Source organism: Chamaea fasciata, unplaced genomic scaffold, assembly GCF_029207755.1.
Source record: "Chamaea fasciata isolate MVZ Bird 193981 ecotype frontalis unplaced genomic scaffold, bChaFas1.0.hap1 SCAF_20, whole genome shotgun sequence".
Lineage (NCBI taxonomy): Eukaryota > Metazoa > Chordata > Aves > Passeriformes > Sylviidae > Chamaea > Chamaea fasciata.
Window position 1 is genome coordinate 330,925 of NW_027094105.1, and position 23,457 is coordinate 354,381.

Sequence of the window (23,457 nt, forward strand, 5' to 3'; positions counted from 1 at the left end):
GCTCCTTCTCAGCTCCCATGCATCAGCCTAGCTGCAGCCAGGGCAGCAGCCCCCTCCACAAAGGGACAGTGCCACAGCGCCCCTCCCCCCCCTCCCCCCCCCAAATTTCTGTGCCAAAGCAGCCACCCCCCTGCAACCGCGAGAGCTGTGAGCAAAGGGCAATGCAGGGACGCGATCACAGCAGCAAAGACAACAAGAACGCTGGAAACGGGGGCGAATCGCCCCCCGCCCCCCTGCCATAGCTGTTAGTGGGTGTTTATTGGGCAGGCGTCGAACAGTCTGGCAGCGCGGGGCCAGCCTCCCTCGGCCCAGCTGTGGGTGCCCTTCTGGCACGGCCACCTCGCCGGGTACGGCCGCAGGCACAGTCTGTAGCAAGCTCGGACGCAGGAGACGGGGTGGTTACTGGTGCGACTTGGGGTTGGAGGAGTGTAAGGAGGAGTCGTCAAACAGCGGGTTTCTCACTTCCATTTCTCCAGTCTGTCGTGGCGGAGGGAGAGGGATGGGGAAAGGAAAAGGCAGGTCAGAAAACAGTTGGGATTCAGCTGCCCCATCCCAAGGTGTTCGAGTCTGAACCCCAGCCCGGCAGGGAGGAGGGAGGAGGGGAGGGCAGCAACCCAGTGGGCTGCGATGGATGATGAACACCAGGACTCTCATCAGCCTGGAAAGGTGCTGCCTCCCTGGCAGGAGGGGATTGGGTGGGGTGATGAGTAAAACCCAAGGACTTGGGTGGGATGGGACCCCACAGCTGCGTTGGGGACCCCAGGACAGCAGTCCCAGCCTGGCTGGCCGGAATAGACTTCCTTGCTCAGACTGGGGACCCCAGGACAGGACCCCCATCATGGCTGGCAGGAATGGGGTGCCCTGCCGAGACTGCCTGCCTGCCATCAAGTGCCCTTTAATGGGCTTGTAAAGACCCACTGATGACCCTCGATCTGGGCCCTGATGGCTGCGCTCCACAGCTATTACCATGTAAAAGGCTCCTCTTCCTCCTTTTGTGCTCTTTGTACCCAGGGCTGTTAAGAGCTGCCCTTCCCCAAAGTCCCCTGCTAGCCCGGAATATCCTCTCTGACTCAGGGGTCGAAGGTCTTTGCTCCAGGCGTTAGGATGAGACAAGGACAAGCCCCCCAGCCCCAGCGCCCAGAACCGGTTCCCATGCCCCTGTCACCACAGGGATAGTGGGTCAGGTGTGCCAAGGGCTGCTCTAGTCCACTGCTCCCAGAGAAAAGCCTTGTGCCAGGACATGCATTCCTGCCCATTGGAGAGCTTCAGGGGGAGCTGTCAAGGGACATGGGAGGGAGCAGAGGGGTTGGACCACCTCAAGGTTTGATGAAGAACATGTGGAAAAGGCTTCTCACACAGAAATGCACATTCCAGGCAAATGTTGGACACCCCCGCATGCACAGGGATCCCTGGCCCTCCCGCACCCGCATACCGGAGCCAGCCCAGGGCACTCATACACGGTGAAGTCTCCATCCTCATTCTCCTCATCAGATGATGCTGAGTCCGGCAGCTTGGGCTCCTCTTTATGTCTGGGGGAAGAAGATGTAGAGAGGAGGTGAAGCCCTGTGGGATGATTAGGGCCATCCCAGTTAATGGCAGGAAACACTGTCTGCTGCCAAGCTTACTTCTCCAGGGAGAGCATCTGCTGCTTTTGGTGCTGGTAGTGGTACATCTGGGCACTCTGAGCCAGCGTCTTGTCCCCGGGCTGTGGAGAGAGCAGGAACAGGTGTGGAAACTGGGCTTTGGAGGGCCCCAGCCTGGCTGGTGGGGGGCCTCCACTGTCTGAGAATCTCTCCAGCAGAGTACTGGGGCCTGGGTGCAAAACACCCCACAGGGAGGAACACGGGCGCCTTACCGAGATCTTGTCATAGGGCAGGGGGCTGGTTACTCGCTGGGATGAGTAGTCTGCTTTCTGTGCCAGCCTGACTTCCTTCTGCAGCCTGCCAGAGAGGGGAATTGCAATCAGGGAATCACTAAGGTTGGAAAAGCTTTCTAAGGTCAAGTTCAACTATTAGCCCAGCACTACTGAAGTCCACAACTAAACCATGTCCCCAGGTGCCACATCCACATGTTTTCTGAATGCTTTCATGGACGGTGACTGCACCACCTCCCTGGGCAGCCCTTTCCAATGCCTGACCATCCTTTACATGAATATTCCCTAATATCCAACCTAAATCTCCCCTGAGACAGCTTGAGGCCATTTCCTCTCATTCTGTCCTTTGTTCCCTGGGAGCAGAGCCTGACCCTCCTCTGGATACCCCCTCCTGTCAGGGAATTGTGGAAAGCACGAAGGTCCCTCCTGAGCCTCCCTTTCTCCAGGCTGAGTCCCTTTCCCAGCTCCCTCAGCTGCTCCTCAGAAGAGCTGTGCTCCAGACCCTTCCCCAGCTCCATTTATTTCTCTGGACATGCTCCTGCCCCTCAATGTCTTTCCTGCCATGGGGGCCCCAAAACTGAACCCAGAATCTGAGGTGCCTCACCAGTGCCCAGTGTGGGGCAAAATGACTTCTCTAGTCCATTAGAGGATGTGGGGAGCCTTAGGAGCAGACGACAACATTCAAGAGCCAGTGACCCTTGGAGGGTTAGCCCTGTTCTCTGTGATGGCACCACGACAGGCACAGCCACTTCCTTTCCATGGGGCCTGGGCACAAGGCACCAACATGCTGGCAGTGTCAGCACTCAGCACCACAGTGATGCCCACACCAGGTGCCACCTGCTCCCAGGAGCTTGCATCTGGGACAGGGGTGTTTCACTACTGTCCTCCTGCCCTGGCCAGCTGATACCACACCTTGGGCGAACTGGCAAGGGTAGCTACTGCCTCTCTTCCAAGCCCTCATGCCTGGGAAGCATGGGAATACACTGCCCTGGGCACAGGGACACCAAGGGACTGTCAGCAACCCCAGCTCACCTGCACCAGCAGATGGCTGCCACGATCAGCGCTGAGATCCCGGCCACTGTGCACACCACAATCAGCCCTGCAGAGATGAAGAGGACAGCAAGGGACAGCAAGTGAGCTGGCGGCATGGTGACACCAGCCCATGCTTCCCTGGTGAAGGTGTGAAACCCCTTCCTCTGAATCCCAGGGTCTCACCGAGCACCATGTTGTCATTTGCAGGGATGGGAGACGTCTCCACCCCAGGGTACTTCTGGACGGTGGCAGTGGTGGGTAGAGTGGTGGCTGCCATGGTGCCGGCAGGACCCTGCTGCAGATGCCCCTCTCTCAGCCCACTGGCTGCACGCTGTCTGCTGCCGTCAGGAACCAGGGTGGCTGCGGGAGAAGACAGAGCCGTGAGCAGTGCCTGGGCAGCTCCAGAGAGCAAACCTGCCTGGGGTGCAGGGTCTGGCTGCCATGAGGCCCTTGGCACTGCTGGGAGCAGGGAGTGAGCACTTACTCCTGGGTCTGCCATCCTGTAGCGGGTAATGGTGAGGAGCCTCCTGCCTTGCCAGCACATCTGCGAGAAAATCAATTTCTGCCTCCAAGCTGGGAATGGAGGTCCGTCCTACAGGAGAACAGGTGTGAGATGGGCACTGTGGGGTGCAGCCATGTGCCCACCCCCAGGGCCAGACCAGTACCCCCAGGAAGGGCTCCTGTCCCAGCTCCAGCAAACACAGGTGATGTTCAGTCTGAGGCCCCTCACATGCAGCTCTCAGAAAGCTGGGCCCTGGGACCTGTGTGTGTCCTTGCTGTTTTTGGTGGGATTTTCACCCCACGAATGCTGGACGGTCAGGAGCAACAGCATATGCCTTTGTGCCAGAGGCAGCAAGACCTGCAGACTGTGAGAGAGGGCAGGGTGCCAGCACCTGGTGTGCAGGACCTGCCCTGTGTCCCTGCCCCTGGGGTCACACAGCAGCTCTGAGTGAGGAGGGGTGGGAGCTGGACCAGGACAGATACTCCCCAGCTGCCCTGCTGCGTCAGGGATGAGGCATAGGTTCAGCACAGTGAGTTACAGTCAGGGGACACCCAAACACTGGTTTGCACCCCAAATTGTCCTTTATGGCCCAGGGTGGCTGGAGCCATCCCAGAGCAGGGCTCAGCTTGGCTGTTCAGCGGAGCATGGGAGCTCTTGCCCCAGGAGAGGGGTTGGTTCCTGCCAGCGCCTGGTAGGATGCAGCTCCTTTGGGGAGCGGGCAGGGGTGCTCCATGCAGCAAGGGATGTACCCCCAGGGGCTGGCACCAGTGGCATCTCACAGGTGGCTGTCCAAGCCATGCCCCAGCACAGTGTTCACCAGGGACATTTGCCCCTCAGGGGGCTCCTGCAGCATCAAGCACAGGCAGGACTCCCACTCTAGCCTAGGTGTGCCCACCCACGAGGTTACAGCATTACAGCAAGAGTGGAGTTGCTCTTCTCAGGCTTATCAAGTAGAGTCCAGCTCTGACACTCACCACCGCTTTTAACAGAATTAAACTCAACTTCAAAAGCAGTAGACATCCCTGTCCCCATCTCAGTCCCCATCCTATCCCTGCTTCCTTTGCCCATATTTAGACTCTCCCCCCAGGGACTGTCCCCTGGGGGCTAAATCCAGACATAAGAAGACAAGGTGGTACTGGCTGCTTGATTCCCAGATAATTCAAGGTTATAAGAATTACATCTCCTCTGGAATCTGTCCTCACATCCAGAGTTTGGAAATAAACCCTGATTCCCTCTGGAGCCGTGCACAAAGGCCACCTTGCTGCCCCATGACTCAGAGCCACATGAGCCACAGAACAATTTAAACAAAAGCACCAAGAGTCACTGTCCCCACATCCTCCATGCCCTTGTGTTCCCAAACTGCCGGCAGCCTCCTACCCTTGGCTGGAGCCCTGGGTTTCCCTGGATCTTTGTACCCTCCTATTTGCATCCCAGAGCAGCACCATGGCCAAGTGGTGCCAGGATGGGGCTGTGCCAGTGCTGTGCCCAATAGGTGAGTGCCATGGTGCCAAGGTGCAACACAGGGCCAAGGTCTCCCAACGGGCAAGCGAGTTGGCATGGGAATGAGTGTGACAGCCCTGTGCTTGAGGGGGACATCCTGGTGCCCAGGATGGGGATAGCCCTGTGTCAGGGGACATCCTAATGCCTGGGGATGGGGACATTCTGGCTCTAGCTCCCCTCTGCACTCTGGGAAAGGTCTGTCTCCATAGGGGACAACCCTGTCCATCCCATGTGTGCCACCATCAGGCTGTGTTGGTGTTGAATGTGATGTAGCTGGAAAAAGGAAAAAAAAAGTTTAAAAAGCATCCAGAGCAGCTGCCAGGTCCCTCAGAGTCTCCCACCCTGTGGGAGTGTGTGAAGTGGCACATGGGAAACTGAGGCAGTGGTTTGGGGTTCTGGCATTGCTGCCGTGCCTGGGCTGTGCTGCTTACCTGCACTAACCATGATTATCACCAAATTCTCTTCCAGTGGCTAAAAGCTGCCCACCTCCCATTCTGTGTGGCACCTAAACCTCACCCAGTGATGCCACAGTTGCCACCACACATTTGAGGACACTGAGGGCTGGGTCCTGCCAGGCACTGTGGGTGTGTGAGATGCTGGCCCTGGGCTGCTCCAGGGAACAGGGGGCCGGGGTGAGCCCCAATTCCTGCCTGACTGCCCCACGAGCAGAGATGCTGGGGAGGAACAGTGTCCAGGCAGGGCACTGCACACAGGGTATGCAGGGCAGGGACGGGACAGGGACAGGGCACACAGGACATGCACAGGGGCACTCAGGGGTGCAGGCAGGGCTTGTGCAGGGTACGGGTGCCCCCTCATGGTAGTTGCCACCACTGCTGCAGCAGGATGGCACAGCCAGGCTGGCATGCAGCCCCCCAGTCACTCTGCTCTGCCCCTGGCCCCTCCTAAGGGCTTCCACTTCATCAGGGCTTAACCCTGGGACACACACCTCCCCTGACAGTATGGAGAAACAGGGACCTAGGGGACACATACGGCTTCTGTCCTGGGCTGAGGAAACTTGTGATTGACAGTGTCCACAGGAGGGCACAAAATTCCTACAAATCCACTAATTTCCATAGTCTTGTCCCAGGATGGCTGATGTCCTCCTTGGTGCTGGCAGCACGGCAAGCAGGGAAGCGGGAGCCCCCATATCTGTGAGCTGTGGCCCCTTTTCCCCCTTTTCCCGAAGTGTCTCTTGCAGAGCAGTGGGGCTCCACGTTGGTCAAGCAGAAGCAGGGAAGAGACCCACTATCTCAAAGCACATCACTCAAACCCATCACAACACAGACACATGCAGCACCATGGTGTGCGTGGGATTTTAGGGGGCTCAGAGCCCTGTGCAAGACAGCAGCCGCCAGGTGCAGACAGCCAGCTGTGGGATGCACTGTACCCAGATTCCATGCATCCCATCTCACCTCTGCACTGATGCTGTGCCGGGTATGCCAAGACCCTTACACATAACGGCAGGAACACACCACTCACATGCATCGCCCTCCTGAGACCACAAATGGTGCTTTTCACCCCAAAAAGCTGCTTTCGGGAGAGGATCCCTGGCCCCTGCCAGGAACTGTGGGGATGGCACAGTGGCGGGATCCCAGGATCAGCGTTATCAGCAGTCATAAGTGGCTCAAGGATGTAGAACCCTTTAAAGGGGCTGCCTACATAGCAAAAGGGCTGCAAGGGTATCCCCTTTAAAGGCTTGGGCATCCTTGGGCTACAGCAGCCCCGTTTGCCTTGCATCCCCTAAATGCAGCTATCACAGCCCCTGTTCATCCTCACAGCCTTCTCCGGTGCTGCTACAAGATGAACGTACAGGCAGAATGAGAAAACCCCCATGGAAAAAGAAATGGTGCCTCCCTGCCAAGAGGAGCTGGGCATCCTCAGGATGCAAAAATAGAGGATTTAGGAGGGGATCCCCCTTTTTTATTTACCACAGTCCCGACACTTTTGCTACCACAAGCTAGTGGCATTGCTTGGGACAACAGGATGGGACTGGGAGAGACCTTGGTGTCACCATCCTCCTATGGTGGGTCCTTAGAGGATAGTACAGTGGTCCTGCATCTCTCTGGGTGAGGATGCAACTGTGGCCACATCCTGCAGAAAGGAACTGGGTTGCTATGGAGACACCAGCGCATGTGCAGCCCTTGTGAGAGGGGAATTTGCTCTCAAGACTTCACATTAAAAATAAACTATAAACAACTCCTAAAGCCATTCAATGTCAGTGGATGAAGGGTCCATGGCAGGGGCACTGACTGCTGTCAAATGCCAAGTCTAGACCCCAGCCCTGTGCCACCCCCTTTTATCCCCCTCATTTCAGCCATCCCTCTCATTTCAGCCAAAGGGCCTTGCTTTGGGGGTCTCCCCTCTGATTTACAGGGGATTTAATTCTCCTGCCAGGAGGAATGGCATTGAAGGCATCCTGGGTTCTGACATCCTCCATGTGCCCACCTGGGCTGAGCCATGGGTGAAAGATATCTCCAACTGCCTTCCAACAGCAACCTGAACATGCTCAACAACACAAAGCGATCCCCCAAAACCCAGAGGACCCCTCCATGTTTGCATGGAGTTCAGATGCAGGGGGAGCTGCCTCCCTGGTTCAATGACCAGTGCTTGTCCATCCTGCCTGGCATAGGACAAGCCACCCTGCATGTTTTTAGAAGCTCCCCAGGAGTTGGGAACCGCTTAGCAGGAGACTTCTGGGGGCAGCAGGAGTGAAGAGCAGGTGGAGAAGGATGGGCTGGGGGAGATGCAGACGTTCTGCACCAGGAGGTGACTCAGAGGCATTGCAGAGTACCTTGCATCCAGGCAGTCACCCCCAGAACCCACCAGGAGCAGCCTGAGGGCATGGCCATTCCTGGCCTCTTCCCCAGCCACAGACGTCACTCAACTTTATAGCAATCAATAATTGTGTGGAGCCATAATTATGGTCTTAACTCACCTGCGAGATGAGCCCGTAATAAGGGGACACAGAAATAACTCTGCCACAGCTTTCCAAGCTGCATGGAGAGTTGACTGTCATGCTAAAAAATGCCTGTGCCTGGCCCCCAGCACTGTCTTTGCAGCTGAACCAGGGGCACGGGTGCCAAAGCTGCACTGGGAGCACCCTTCAAGTATTGCAGCAGCAGTGGGATGGGTGACCATGGGCTGCTGCACCCAGGCTGCCACAGCCCCTCAGATCCCTCAGGGATGGAGCCAGGAATAACACCAAGTGCAGCCCTTGGTGCCCTGGTAACTCGAGCACTCCCACCATGGATGCTGGGCATGACCCAAGGAGGAAACAGAAGTCCTGAACCACAACCCAATATCTCAAACCAAAGGGAATCAGGCACTGAAATCCCAAACACTGGCATCAGCTCAGCCCTAGGATGGGAGAGGTCATGGGCACCTGTTTCAGTCAGTCCCAGAATCAGCATTAAGTCACCGCTCTGTGTGCTGAAAATGGCTCCCCTGCTCCTGCAAAGCCTGAACCCTGGGACAGCCAGGCAGACCCTGGAAATCCCCAGAAGCTGCCTGTCCTACTCCTGTCCTTGGAGGTCCTGGGCTCCCTACAGTGCTGACAGGGCTACACACACTCACTAGAGGAGGATGCACATAGAGCAGGATGCACATAGAGCAGAATGGGGTTGCCAACCCAAAGCCAATCCCCCCCCCCAGCTGAGGCAAGTGGGGTGAGAGGGAGAAGGGCAGCCGTCCCCACAGAGATACAGCTGCCATGGAGAGAAGGAAGAGGATGGGGTACTGCTGGAGTGGGGGGGCTGCCCTGAGGCACAGAACCTCCCAGAGCTGCAGGGTAGGTGTGCTGCAGAGGGGTGGAGGGTGAGTGGACCTACCACTGGGTGAGAGCTGCTTCTGGACACAGTGCCCGTGGTCGTCCTCCTGGAAGGGGGGCAGGCAGGGCCCGCAGGCACCTGACCCCGGTGGGCAGAACTCTCGGCGCTGCAGGGCACAGTCCAGGCTCCGGGGACACGACGCTGCTGTGGGGACAGGACAAAACAGCTCAGGAGGAGGAGAGGGGTCAAACATGCCCCCAGGTCTGTTCATGGCCTCTTGGAGAAGGACCCAGCTGACCCGGGCTGCCCATGACTGCTCCTGCTGCAGCACCTGGCTATCAATGGGCTTTGTCACAGCTCCTCTTCAGCCCTGCTTTGCCTCCACAAAGCCATTACCAGCCGGAATTAACCATGAGCTTAATGATGGAGTTGGACTCGATGATCTCCGTGGATCCCTTCCAACTTGAGGTGGTCTGTGACTCCACGACCTGCACAAGGCAGTATGCAGTGATAAGCATGCAGTGCCCATACCCCACAAGGGTCCTCAGCCCCAGGGTGCCACCATCCCGTGGGACACTCCATGGGAGTGCTGCAGGACACTCTGAGCCCTGCAGAACTGGCAGTGACCAGGATCTCCTGCCTCTGCCTGCCCTGCATGAGGAGATGAAATCCAACCAGCACAGACCGATGCTTGTGTGGTGACTGTCAAACCAGAAGTCCCAAACCAACTCCCTCAAAGCCTCAGCAGGGTGTGACAGTGCTGATACCAGCACTTAGGCTCCCATCCCTTCGATATTCCCTGGAGGAAGCAGTGGGAGGCAGCCCTCCCTGGCACTGAACTGCACGCCAAACCTCGCTCGCAGTTGCATGCGACATCTCATGCCCATGTCAGCCCCAGGGAGTCTCCACTCGCTGGGCACAGGCATGAGTCCCCCAGGCTCCAGCCTCACCAACCCACTGTGCCACGGGGTAGCCCTGGTTCTGTGCCTGAGATGTTTTGGTTTCCTGAAATTCCTTTCCCAGGGAATTTTCTGTAAACAAGAGACACATTTTTGTAACTGCAAATCTGTTTACATTTTTCCCTAGGAGGGACTTCTTGATGTTCCTCTGGTCTGACCAATGTGATTGAAGAGGTTTGTCTTTGTTTCACCAACCAAATTGGTCTGTGTAGACTAGTATAGAAGGGAGACACATCCCAAGAATAAAGGAGTCATTTTCAGCCTTCTGAAGTCGGAGTCTTTGTGTCGCTGTCGTGAACAACAGTGTCACCATGGCAGTGCCATCACGGCTGGGTCTTCACCCCAGGAGGTGGACCTCCCTTCGGGACACAAGGTCCCCATGTCCTACACAAAGCTGAGTCCTTGACCAGGTGATGGTGGCAAACCATGTGCAGAGCTGGAGACAGGAACTGTGACACGAAGGACCAGCACTCAGGTACCACCTGTGGTAAGGGGCTGTTGGGGACACAATGGGGTCCTGGGTTTGATGGTGACACTGCTGGTCCTGCTGCAGCAGGAGTGTCTTTCCCTCACAAACTGATGGCAGTGTAGAACCAGGTGCCCCTCAGTGCACCCAGCACTCAGGCTGGGCACAACTTGTGGGAGGAAGAGCTGGATGGGGCCACAGCTGGAAGGAGGTGTGGCACACAGCTGCCCTACACTGCCCCTCACCTTGCCGTGCACAGCCATGCCCGCAGCAGCGGGCAGGGAGCAGGACTGTGGGGCTGCACTGGGAACAGGGCCAGGCTGGCAGTGAGTCACAGCAGCAACCGGCTCCCAGCACTGGCCCACACGCCCCAAGCACTCCCTGCCAGCCCTCACTGCCCACACCCATACCAGCAATGCACCGGCCACCTGCCCAACCCTGGGCACAGCAACACCAGGGACAGCCTCAGTGCACTCCACAGCGAGGGGCACCACAGCTGTGGGGGCTGTCCTGAGCATCCCCAGCCCTGCAGCACACCAGAGGTGAGGAGGGCAGCACCCTGTACACAGTTGAGAGGATGGAACCACCGGGACACAATTCATGACAGTTCTGCTCCTCCCAGCAAGGGCGCAGGAAAGATGTCACCCCAAAGCCACACAAGCGGGATGTGCAACCCCCTGCCTTTGCAAGGCCATATTTCACCATCAAACTGCTCCCTGGAGGGTGCAGCTGCTACTAAGAACCCCCAGCTTGTGCCCAGGCAACTCCCCACTGCACCCCATGAGGAAGTCATCACCTTCCCCACCTTGGCTGGCACTGGCAAGGGTGCAGCAACTGCACTTTTAATGCTGGCTAACCCCCATGCCAGGCACAGCAGCCTGGAGGGGTGTGCTTGGAGTGGGGCAAAGTGTCCACCATGCCCATGGGAGCTGGGTTTTTTGCCGAACTATTTGCTCCCTGGAGATAGTGTGGGGCTCGGCCACGTGGCTGGGGGGCAATTAGTGCTAAATGGGCAAATAATCAGATGTCTAAGCACAGAAATTGGACTCAGCTTCTGACTTCACCTCCCAAGGGTTACTCTCAAGGTGGCTTTGTTTAAAAATTGGGGCAGGGGGAGGTTGTGGCACTCTGCAGCCTCAGGCTGGGGCCATGTCACAGCCCTTTGGGGCACTGGGAAGAACACCTGTAGGGGCCATGGTCTGTGCCACAGGCTCATGGGAACACTTCCCCCCAAAACAGGTGCTGCTGAAAGCTGATGACTGGCAGAGAAAATCATCCCAGTGTGGGTCACCCCACAGCACCAGACATTGACAAGACCCTCAGAGCCACCTTGTGAGGAGTGATGGGGGCAGAGCCCGAGCCAGAGTCCAGCAACTGGGTAAATAAAGCCCAGGCTGGATCCCAGTGAAGGCTGTTATCTCTGTTTGAGGAACGAGCTCTGCTTGCCCAGCTGTCACTGGCTGCGCTTCAGCGCTCCTCATGTGTCACCAGCCAGTGACTGGTGAGCTGGCAGCACTGCGTGGGCACCCTGTGGACTGAGGGGGCTCACAGGGGCTTTGCCATTCTCTGAGCCCACCTCAAAGCCAAGCAGTGAGAGTCCTGTGCTGGTGGGAGTGGGCACCTCAGTGCCATGCTCGGTGATGCGGAATGAGCATTCTGTATCCCAGCACCACATGGGCACCTCCAACCCTGACTGCTGCCACCCTGTGGGGCTGTCAAACTACACTGCTCCAGAGCTGCTCCACCCTAGCACACTCACACATTCCTGGGGGCTGGTGTCACCTGTCCAGCACTCGAGCAGGGAGGTGGTGGGTTCCCCAATGCTCTGGCCATGGGTCCCCCACCCCCAGAACACTCACCCCAAGGTGGGGTACTAGGGCTGGCAGAGAACGTGGGTCCCAACTCCAACCAGCTGTGGCCATGTCACCACCATGCCACCGACCTGTTACCAGTGCCAGCATGCCTGTTGCAGTTCCTAGTCTTGCCTCTGCACCTGCAGGACTGCTGTTGAATCTGGGGGAGTTTGGAATCCCCCCACTGCAATCACGCCCCGTACTTGGCACCAGTGCAGCCCAGCATGGCCTGGCCACAAGTGGGATGGGCTGAGGGACTCAAGCTGGGGTCCAAGCTGGGGTTCTGTGAGGACACTAACCTTGCATTGCCCTGCCAGCAGGACAGTACAGATCAGAGGAGCAAACAATGAATGATATGGAATATGTGGCCAGCACCAGACACGGCACAGCCAGGATGCTGCTGTCCAGATGTGCCTGGGGTGTTCAGAGGAGGGGGATGCTCCAATTGCTGTCATTGCCCTGCCATGGTGCTCAACTCCTGTGCAGGTGGGCCCAGAACAGCACAACTGGGGTAATCCCTTAAACCAAGCTCAGGCCTGGGCAAGCTGCCAGTGCTGGAGGGGCCGAGTGGCTCCCTGCAGGCAGGACTCCAGTCCAAGGCCAGAGGGTGCATGGGACACAGCAGCTGGCACAGACAGACAGCAGGTGGGCATGAGCTGGGGACACATGCAAGCAGAAACAGACCTGTGCCCAGGAGGAAATGGTCATGCGAGCAGCAAGGCCTCAGGATGTGTTATCCACGGGGGAAAGTTGAGCACAAAGCTCCATCCCCAAGGACTCACTCAGGGGAGAGCTGTGCCAGGCACCCAGCGTGGTATTCAGGACCAGCAGAGTGCTTGTGACAGGGGGTGCCCAGGCAGGGCATTGAGCCACTGGCAGTCACAGACTGGATGGAGCAGCTCTTCCACACTCATGCCAAAACATACAGGTGAAAAAGAAACAAATAAAACCAAGGAGGACATCTGTGTGGCCAGGGAGGCAAGGACTGCCCCCGCTGCATCACGGCTGCAGATAGAGAGATGAAAGTGAACCTAAGAGGATAATTAATCAGCGCTGAGCATTGGTGTGAATGTTTAAGGTCCCAGCAATGCCAACGCCCAGCCTCCCTCTCAGTTGCCAGCCCCGGTGTGAACAGTGTGAGCTGGCAGAGCCCACTGGGCATGGGTTGAGCCCACTGGGCACTGGCTGCACAGCGCGTGGGCACAGAGCAGCCTGCCCAGGACCACCGGGCCTGGCCCCTCTATGGCAGCAGGACACAGCACCTGGTGGGACATGGGCACTGAGCATGGGGGGATATCGGGGTGTCTGGGGAACAGGGCGCAGGTCTCATTCCCACTTCGGGCCCCTGCATGCTGGCTGAGGCTGAGGGAAGACCACAGCAAGGCCATGACAGAGGCCCAGCAGTGGCAGCAGCCCCCACAGGGCCTGCAGTGGTGTGGCCTCTGCCAGCTCCACTCCAAGGTCATTCCTTCTCCTCTTCCTCCTCCTCCAGCCAGACAATGTGGGAACTACTGCAGGCCCTGCCTGCAGCCTGCCCTCCCAGTACTTCCACTGCCAGCTGGCACTGGCTGTGGCTCCCTCCCAGCTCTACAAAGTGCTCCTGGCTCTGAAGGAGTGCCCTGGAGCAGGCCCTGGGCAGGCTGGTGGGCAGGCATCAGGCAGGTAGGCTGGCATGATGCTCCCACCAGATACCAGCCCTGAGGTCTCACTACTCCCTGTCCACAGCCTCCCTGGCCAGAGGCAGTGCTTCTGTCCAGCAGCAGGCAGGAGCAGGGGTTGCTGAGGCACGCCAGCATCTCACCCGCACTGCCCCATGCCTAGGGGTGCGGCTCCTGAAATGAGCCAGGGGCAGTACCTGCCAGCAGTTGTATGGTGCCAGGCTGGACACTGTACACACTAGCCATGGGTGACACACACCAGCCACAAGTGACACATAGAGTTGATGGACACCCTGCTGGTGGCTGCGGCCTGGTGGGCTTTCTGACCTAGCTGCATCCCCCTGCCCTGCTGTCTCTTGCACTAGGAAGCAGATGGGAACAGGCTGAACCCCTGGAGCCATGCCCACTCCTGGACACAGCTGGCATCACTGCTCAGGTGATGCAGTGGCTGTACAAGCCCTGCCACTGCCAGCAGCTGCTCACATCACTGCTGCATTTTCCTGCCCCTGAAAATGCAGCAGCCAAGCCCCCTCCCACGCAGAGACAGCAGAACAGGGCTCTCTGCAGCACTGACCCCGGAAACCAGGAGTGGGGGGACGCTGGTCACATCACGTTGCTGCTCAGGAGAGAGAGCATGTGGCACAGCCCTGGCCAGCAGTCTGGCCCCATGTCCTGCAGCAGCACTGGTGTGTGCTAGTCCGCCAGTGGGGGAGCAGCTGGAAGCACTTCTTTGTGCTTCAGCAGATTTCATCAGGCAGATGCAACATGCCACCAGCTCCCATCCCTGAGGCCACCAGGGCTCGTGTCCTGGCTCCCAGCTTTGGCTGGTGGGTGCTGAGGTCTGGCCCAGCCAGCAGAAATGATCTCCAGCACGGTTTCTATCATGGCCAAGACACTGCCAACAGCCTTGGGCCGCAGCTGGGGCCAGGGAACACCTGTAGGGAACGCCTGGGAGCATTCCCCATGTCTGCACAGCAAACACCTCACAGCACCCTGCTCCCACCGAGGGGAAAATCCTACTGATGGGACAGTCCCACCACACACAGCCCCACCTAGGAACAATGGAAAAAGGCCTCATCAGCACTCCTCCCCGTCCCACTCCCACACCCATCTCATTCTCCTCTCGCTGCTGCTGCTGCTGCTTTGGGGCCACCTGGGCTACAGGCAGCACAGACAGTGTGGTGGACACCCATGCTGCAGCCCTGAGGCCATCATGATGGGCTTCCAGAGCCTTGTCCTGCTCCACATTCAATGCCAAGGAAGAAAGGGAGGGCCAGGAGGAGCTGAGCCAGGTTCCTGCAGAGGTGGAGAGATACCAAGCCCTCAGCATCCCCAAACATATTGCCTCCCAACCACCAGTGTTCCCCCAGAGCCTGTCCCTGCTCTAGAGGAGATCCCATCTACAAGTACCCTAAAATCCCAAGTTACTCCTGTAATTCCAGGCTGCGGCAGAACCAGGCAATCTCCATGAGGCTGAGGGAGTGGAATTTTGTGTCATCACTACTCAAAAGCCCTTAACTGGGCCAGAAAAATCCCTGTTCCTTGCCCTGGCAGCCTGCCTACAAACGAAACAGCTGGACTGGCAGGGCTGTAGGAACAGGAGATAGCACCAGGATGGGTGGAAACAGCTCCAGCAAACTACAGATCCAGACCCCAGCAGAGACCGGGCAGAGCCAGGAGGTAGAAGAGGACATGGCTCTCCTTGCCTGTGGGCAGTGAGGAGAGCATCAAGCCAGTGAGGCCCCTGGTATCCCAGCCTCAACAGCCCTGGATGCTGACATCCCCAACTCCAGCCCTGCAGAGGCTGCTACATCCAGGATGTTCACCACTGCATCCCCCCCATGCCCCTGCTGTGCCAGGGGGTCTCCAGACACAAGTGGCTTCAGATATTCAGGAAGAGAAGAAATAATAAAAAGAGCAGAAGGCAAAACAGGTGCCACACACCATTTTCTTAAGCTTGCCTGCCCAAACCTGCCACTGGCTTTGCTTCACTGCATGCACGCCCACCCATACTGGGGATCCCAGGCTGCCACCGATGCCACCTCATCCCAATGCATCTGGCTGCTCTTTGCAGCTCGAACCACCCACTTTAAATCTTGTTTATCAGGTTTTGCTCAAGTAAATACCAACGATCTTTGCACATGCCCTGAGCCTGTTGGGTCCAGGGTTGGGTTCTTTAATTCCCTTCTTATTGGGCAGGTTTTGCACCACGTCACAAGCAAAGCAGCTGGTGGCCAGGGCTATGGTGCAGAGCAAACACCATCAACAGGCCACAGGCTCCCACGCACTCTCACTACTGGGCTGGAAATACCAGCACCGCTGTGCCCACCAGGGCCAAGATGCTCTTTAGCAAAGCCAAAGCCATCCCATACCACCACCAGTGAAATCCTGCAGCCTTTGGGAAAGAGGCACCAGCATAATTTTGCTGATGACTCCAGCAGCACAGAGTTCAAGCTGGGAATCCTGTCTGGCTGTCCAGCTCCCTTTGTCTAGTCATTGCCTGGCACCAGCCCTGGTGCTCCCACCAGCCCATCACCCTGAAACAGGTGCCTTGGGACATAGCTCCTCACCCACGGGTGCTGGAGCAATAGGGGCTGTGCCTTTGGAACAACAGCCTTTGGAACAAGGGCTGGCAAGAGGACTCTGGGTGGGTACCCTCTGTGCCAGTGGACATTCCAGAGCAGAGGCAGGCAGAAACGCAGGGGCTGCAGCACCCATCCTGCTGAGGCTGCCCCTATGGCTACGCCCGTGCTGATCCAGCCACCGCCAGTGATAAAGAGATGGAGGGCCATTGTGTCCCATGGGGCAGAGCCCAGAAACTGAGACCCCATCAACACAGAGACTGGGGGTCCAGGGGATGCACAGCTGCATCCTAGGGGTGCCGGTGCATGCAGCATCCCAGGGCTCTTTGAAAAGAGCTGCAGATGGTGCAAAAAGAGCTGGATCCAGAGATTTTGGGGTATATGCTGCATAGGAAGAGCCAGCTCAGGGAACCCCTCTCCTTCATTGCCAGGAAGCCAGGAATGATGGCTGCAGGATGGGTCATGTTACAGCAGCTCACCAGACGCCCTCTCTCCCGATTTAGGGCCCTCTACAAGAGAGCTGTGGGCTCCCCAGGTGCGAGATGATGGAACTCCCCAAGGCAGAGCAGCTCCTCACCTACAAGAGAGCTGTGGGCTCCCCAGGAGCACTCCCCTGCTGACCCCCAGCCGAGCCCAAGCAGCAGCCATGCGTGCTGTGGGTGCACTGGAGGCCTGTACCTTCTACACCTTCTGCGTCCGCCACCACCACAGTTTCCTTTCTACAGGAACAGAACAGGGGCCAGGAGCCTAGGGAACACCCGTATCATGAAGAGTCGGGGTCCCTGCCAGCACTCAGCTGACATGTCACCTCTCATGTCAACCACCTAGTGTGATGGGTTCCCACTCAAACAGCAAATACCTCTCATAGGCTTTGCCCTCCTCTATCTGTGCAGGAAGCACCCCAGCATGTGCCACAGTGCACATCAGTTAACATGGGCAGTTGCAGCCCGTGGTGCTCCGGGGCAGGATAAGGCAGGGACCAGGACCTGCTCTGGCTGCATTTCCTTCCTCCAATTCAAAGCTCACTCCAGGCACTTAACGGCCAGTTTCTTCCCGTTGCAGTTCTCATTGGCTCACGAAGTGGCTAATTACAGGCCTGCAGCTGCCATTTGGAGCAGCAGCAGTGCTGGGTTATGCCCTGGCACAGGAGGGAGATACCTCAGCACTGGCAGAGGCGTTGGGGCCAGGCCCTGGAGTGCTGGGGCTAGCCAGCCCAGGGGAGCCACTACCCCCCTCATGGACCAGACCCAGAGCTTTTGGCGGGGACCAAGCACCAGGGCACTGTGTTTATGGATTTAATGCAGGGATGGGACTGATGGTAGCTTCTGTACCCTGGGCCCAAGGACCCAGCACCTTGCACATGGGGAGAGGCCATTCCATCACCCCTCTTGTCTCTGGGCACCAAACCACCGATCCAGTCCACAACATGTCCATCACCATATTGATGCTCTTATCTGCAGCAGCCCCCAGAGTCCCCACTGTGCTCTTACCCCTCCTGTCCCAGCACTCCATATCTCTCCTGTCTCCAGCACATTGTCCATCCTGTGACCCCTTCTGATCCCCCTGTCCCTGCCACACTGTCGCTCCTGATACCCCCCATCACCCCTCTAGTCTCCAGCAACCACCACCAACCTCCCTGTCCCTGACCACACTGTCACCCCCCTGACACTGTGCCCCCCCGGAAGCATCTGCCAGGGCTAAGCTGATTACTGCCCTTAATACCTCCATGGCCCAGAAGAGACATTTCAGGCAAACAACGATGCACCTTCCCCTGTGCTGCGGGAAGACCCGGGCTCCCTGGGGTCTGGGGACCGGTCTCCACAGCTGCCAGGGTATCGCAGATCCAAAGGACCTGACTCTGCACAGTGCAAGCAGCAGGCCCCTGGCTCTGGAATCCCAGCCTCCTCAGCCTGAGCTCCAGCTCTTCACACACTGGCACCTCCAGGGTATTGCTAGGGTGCACATGGATTTGTGAGTCCCCACAAAGCTACAGCAAAAGGGATGAGGGACCTTCACCCCATCTCTTCCATAAAGCCTTCCTTGATGCTGATTCTGCAATTGGAATTATCAGATATCTTTCCACCCATTCCCCTCCTCAGGCCGACAGACAGAACCCTGCCCATGTCCCTAGGATGGGTACTAGCTCCTTGGAGCCCCATGGGATGCCTGTTGCTCACATCCCAGCTCCTCCACACCTCACTCCCACAAGGGCTCCTTTCCCACAGTGGGAGCCAGCTGAGCACACGTAACCACAGATGACAAGGTAGGGACATTATCTCCAAGAAAAAAAAACACATGAAAAATTAAACTCGGGACTAGCACCCCAGCTGCTGCATGGAGAAACACTTGGTCTACACCAGTGCGGCAGAGGACACCCCACCATGGAGCGATGGGAGGCTTGAAGGGATGGGGTGGCTGAGTGGGACCACTGCCCACCACTGCCACCAGTCCCAGGGGGGACCCAGAAAACCTTTCCTGTGCCTCAAGTAAAAACTGGGGGTGCTTCCTACAGATCGACTCACAGGATGTTGTGGGGCTGAGAGACCATTCCCTGCTCAGCCACTGGGCAGAGCCCCAGGGAGCTCGGCAGGGCAGCCAGGCCCGTGCAAGCACCACGGGTGCAGCACCAGTCCTGCTGTCTTGCTCCCAAGAGCGGCTTGGAGCTGCCACAGCTTGAGGGGTTAGCTCGGGAGCCCCTGGGGCCACTGCATCCACTGTATCCCAACCCTGTCCCCAGCACAGCGACGGACAAACAGGCAAGCAGGAAAAGCCAAGAGGTGGACAATCCCACCAAAGGCTGAGCCTGGGAATTTCCCAGGGGATGGCTCCTGCCTAGCCATGCCCAACTGGGAACTTTGAGCAGTCCCTGCACCACTGCAGAGCAGGGGCAACCAGTATCAACACCAGCATCTGTGCTCCCACCCACGTCCCTGCGGAGCGGCACGAGGAGGAGCTGCAGCGCGAAGCCAGCAGGTCAAACGTGGCCAAATGGGTCACTTGGACTGGAAACAAGAACTCAGATATTGCTGAGCATCTCCTTCAGATGTCTGGGATGTGAAGTGATGGCTGTGGCAGCAGGGTTCAGGATTATTAAAAAATGGGGTTCTAGTCTGTCATCCCATTTGGAAAACATTTTTTTTTGTTTACAAGAATAACAATAATAATAATAGATGAAATTTGGCAACCTAGTTACTCTAGAAGCGGGGAGAAATACAGCTCTCACTCATGTTCCAGGAAATGAAGCCAGAAAATGAAGCAAGGCAGGGTCTCTGCCCAAAGCCTGGTGTGATACATAGAGACACGTGGGAGAAAAAAGCTGAGGAGCAGCAAGCAAATCTAAACCACCCTGCAGCACCTCCAAAGCACTGCTGTCCTTCCTTCAGCTCAGATCAGGCTCACACCAAGATGACGACGTTACTGAGCCACGTGCACCTGCATCCCAGGAGATGGCATCTGCTGCAGGGGCTCTGGGTCGCAGTGCCAGCCAAGAAAAGTGAGGAGGAGGAGAAGGAGATGCCAATCCCTGTCTGAAGAAGTTTTGATGGAGCTGCAGAGGCAGGAGGACATGGGTATGGTGGTGGATGACCTTCTCCCTGGCTCCCTCTTTGCCAGGAGGCAGTTTCACCAGCATACCACAGAGCAGGAGCTGCTCCTGGGCCTGCCACTTCCACCCCACAGCCATCCCCAGAGAAAGCCAAGCTTGGCCCCATCTGCCCAGGAAAGAAAATTATATTATAAAGTGAGAAGAAACAGCCAGTGCTTCCTATGCCGCACTGCACTCAGAGGAAGGTTGGGACAGAGACTCCTTTACCTATCCAGCATCCCAGGGATACTTCTTCAGCCATCCCCAGGAGAAACCTATCTGGAGCTCCCCACTGCCACATGCCACACAACCTCGAACTCCTGGCAATGGGATGCTGCTGTTGGGAGCAGCGCAAAGACACCATCCCCAGCTTCTCTCAGGGGAAAGAGATTGAGCTGAAAATCCAACCCCATGTGTGCCAAGAGCATGCAATACCCCAACACTGGAACAGGCTGCTGATGTGGTGCACAGCACTGCACCTCACCTCCAGCATCCTCCTAGGGCTGGGAAGGGAGGGGAAGGGGAAACTGTCACCACCCCCCTGATAGCACCCAGGCATAGCCATCACAGCAGCCCCTCAAGGGACCCTGCCCAACCAGCACTGCCAGGCCAGATGATCCCACACTAACCCCTTAAATTCAGGAGGAGTGGAGATTATGCTGGATCACTGGCGGCTCATCTGCGCCGTCCAGATCTCCTTCCTCCCATCTCACCCCGTGTCAGCAGTACCTCTGGCTCGGCCACCCCAGCCTTGGCTCATAGGAAGAGGGAGAGAGCAGGACCATCCCCACCTCTGCCCCAACCCTCCGACGTGGAAACACACAGACTTTTTGATCCACTGGGAGTTATAAAAACTATTGCAGCTTCCTGCCGTCCCTCAGAGCACATGGGGGCACGACGAGGCCACCCGGGCCCCGGCTGACAGCAGCCTGCCTGCCTGCTTGGCGTCCGCCTGCCCGGCGTCTGCCCTGCCGGGAGCCAGAGCAAGGAAACAATATCAGATCCGCAAACAATGCCGGGAGCCAGGAGGCCCTTCTCGGCTCCTGAGCCAGAGAGGCGGAAAGCACCTACCCGAGACAGGCCGTACCTAGGCAGGGACACGGCACCTCCCCGGGGCGGGCAGCCACAGCCTTCCCCGCAGGCAGCAACGGGGCTTGGGGCTGGCTGGGGGTTTTGGGCCGATGTTTGTGCCCATGACAGCGCCGCGTACCCCAGCAGTGGGCACAGAGCGAGGGGACATGGAGCATGTCCAGCGCCTGACGGCCCAGGAGGGGAAATGCCCTAACCCAGACCGAAACTCAAACAAATCAAACCTGAACGCCCCGAAACAACAGCAGACAGCAGGGCAGCTTAGGGCAGTGCTGCACGGGAGAGCGCAAAGGCCACCCACCCATTCCTTCTGCCCCGGCGGAGAGCAGAAATGTCACCGTCACTGGTGTAGTGGGGCAGTGCTACGGCCACTCCCGGGGCAATGAGGCAGGTGGGCAAACAGGGCTCCCTCCAGCGCAGCCCCTGGCGGATCCCCGGGATGGCTCGGTCACTGCAGCACCTTTATATTTTTTCTTTGTTTCGGTGTTTTTTGATGTTGTTTTAATTTTTTTCCTACCAATAAAGGTCCTTCATGAGGGCCGCTCCCACGATTATGAGCTCCTTCCCCACTCCAGGATCCACATGTGGGTCCCTCCAGAGCCCCCAAACAGCTGCTGGGGACCAGCCCTGCGGCGCTGCCACCCGAGGCAAGGCCCCTGCCTGCAGCGGCGGGCAGGAGAGTGACGGGGAGGCGCTGCCCGTCCCCGGGGAGCGCTGCAGGGTGTGAGAAATCCCCGTGCGGCTTCGTGGCGGGGGCACCTCCTACCTTGCTTTCACCCAAAACCACGAATACCCACGGACTGATCCCTCGCGGGGATGGGGATAATGGGGGAGAAGAGGGGAGCAACCGCACCAGGGTCAGTCGTGGGAGGGGACACGAGCATCCGCGGGGGAAGGGAGAGGACGCGGACACGGGAGTGGGGGGAACGAAGAGGTACTCACCGGCACGGGCGAGGCGCAGACGGAAGGATCCGAGGGCAGCGAGCAGCACCAGCAGCGCTCCGCGGCGGGCGACAGCACCCCGGGCCGCCACCATCGTCCACGGACACGCACGGACACGGACGAGCGCGGAGCCGCGGCGGCTGCGGGCGGCGGGGAGGGGCCTCGGGGGCGGGGCCAGGCGGCGGGGCGGGGCCAGGCGGGGGGGCGGGGCTCCGCCGCGTTTGGGCGCCGCCCCCGCCGCCAAGGCCCGCCGCCCCTGCAGCCCCGCGGCCGGACCGCTCCGGCATCACCGACCCCGCGATGCTTCGAGCACTGCACCCCGGAGCCTCTTCCCGTGCCTAAGGGGGCTCCAGAGAGCTGGAGAGGGACTTTGGACAGGGGCCTGGAGTGACAGGACAAGGAGCAATGGCTTCCGACTGCCAGAGGGCAGGGTTAGATGGGATATTGGGTAGAAATTCTTCCCTTTGAGAGTGGAAAGGGCCTCGTACAGGTTGCCCAGAGAAGCTGTGGCTCCCCCGTCCCTGGAAAAGTTCAAAGGCAGGTTGGACAGGGCTCTGCGCAAGTGGCAGGTGTCTCTGCCCTTGACAGGGGGGTTGGGCTATATGACCTTGAAAGGTCCCTTCCAACCCAATGGAGTCTGTAATGATATGTTGCGATCTGGTTATTCCCCCAGTCCTACCTGAATACGATACACTGGGAGTGAGGAGCTGGGGAATCTCACCTGTGGGTCGTGTGGTTGCTGGGGTAATGTTGAGGCTGATGGCTGGAGGTGTCTCATCCCTGCCTGCTCTGCAGCTGTGGCACCTGGCTTTGAGTGCTGTTTGTCATACCTCATCAACCATTGGCTTTGGATAGAGCTGGGACTGCCCCCTCCCTTCCTAGGCAGAGCCACGTCCCTGGGTCATTCCCTTGCAAAACCTCTTTCCATATCCTGAATTAGTCTCATGTCTCTGGGGTTTGCTTTCCAACACCTATGTCCCTTTCAGAGTACAAATGTCCGATATGGCTGCAGGACAGTGCGTGCTCGGTGGAGATGTGCGTCCACAGCCACAAGCCCCAGAGATGGCACATGGACACCCCAGTCACGCCAACACCTATGTCCAGTAGGGATGCCAGGTTGTCCCTCTGTGCTCCAGAGCTCCCAGGCCACGCAAGGTTTTCCCCCATAGAGTCAAGGGATGCTCTGCAAAATCCTGGCATCCAATCTCTGTCCCCATGCTCTGCCAGACCTGAGCCCTTGGCACAAACACAAATGACATGATCCTGTATGGGACCTGCTGTCTGTGATCCTGCTGGCCAGCACGTGCTTGCCTGATTCCCAGTGTAGGGATTCCCATGGCTGTGCCATGCTGCGTGGCTGGGCTTTGCCCCAGCCGACAAGCTCGCAGCAGGAGCCCTGTTAGAGTATCAGTGGTGTCCTGGCAGGCTGTCAGCCCGCTCCAAGCCTGTCCAAGGAATGCTGAGAGCGAGCTGCCATGGTGTGGTGTGAGGTCTGGCTCTGGGTCAGGGTTGTCAGGCCTGTCTCTGGAAGGAACTGCCACCTTTCCATGGCTCCCCCTGCCACCACGGCTGAGCAGAAAGGTGCCAGGCAGAAGTGGATGACAACATGGCATGGGGCCAGCCATGTCATCTGCTCCCAGCAGAATAGTTA

General features: G+C 58.1%; 1 protein-coding gene across 3 annotated transcripts; it reads right to left on the minus strand.

Annotated features, from left to right (window-relative positions):
* Positions 1 to 239: 239 nt before the first annotated feature.
* NPDC1 (neural proliferation, differentiation and control 1) lies at positions 240 to 21,942 on the minus strand. 3 transcript variants are annotated; one of them, XM_066201390.1, is made up of 9 exons: positions 21,807 to 21,936; positions 8,735 to 8,878; positions 3,390 to 3,497; positions 3,089 to 3,265; positions 2,906 to 2,972; positions 1,856 to 1,940; positions 1,626 to 1,705; positions 1,433 to 1,529; positions 240 to 477 (listed from the first exon to the last, which is right to left on the minus strand). In XM_066201390.1, exons 1-9 carry the CDS (start codon positions 21,898 to 21,900, stop codon positions 400 to 402), a joined length of 930 nt encoding a protein of 309 aa, XP_066057487.1. In that variant the 5' UTR covers positions 21,901 to 21,936; the 3' UTR covers positions 240 to 399. The 3 variants fall into 3 exon arrangements, with proteins under 3 accessions (XP_066057487.1, XP_066057486.1, XP_066057485.1); XM_066201389.1 differs by having other exon boundaries at positions 1,626 to 1,940; positions 8,735 to 8,875; positions 21,807 to 21,942; XM_066201388.1 differs by having other exon boundaries at positions 1,626 to 1,940; positions 21,807 to 21,942.
* Between the last annotated feature and the right edge of the window lie 1,515 nt (positions 21,943 to 23,457).

Excerpts from the sequence above, each read along its gene's own strand:
- NPDC1 (XM_066201388.1), bottom strand. The coding sequence starts at position 21,900 with ATGGTGGCGGCCCGGGGTGCTGTCGCCCGCCGCGGAGCGCTGCTGGTG. Across the intron at positions 2,973-3,088 it reads AAATGACAACATGGTGCTCG|GGCTGATTGTGGTGTGCACA; the intron begins GTGAGACCCTGG and ends TCATCTCTGCAG. Across the intron at positions 1,530-1,625 it reads CAGATGCTCTCCCTGGAGAA|ACATAAAGAGGAGCCCAAGC; the intron begins GTAAGCTTGGCA and ends TTCTTCCCCCAG.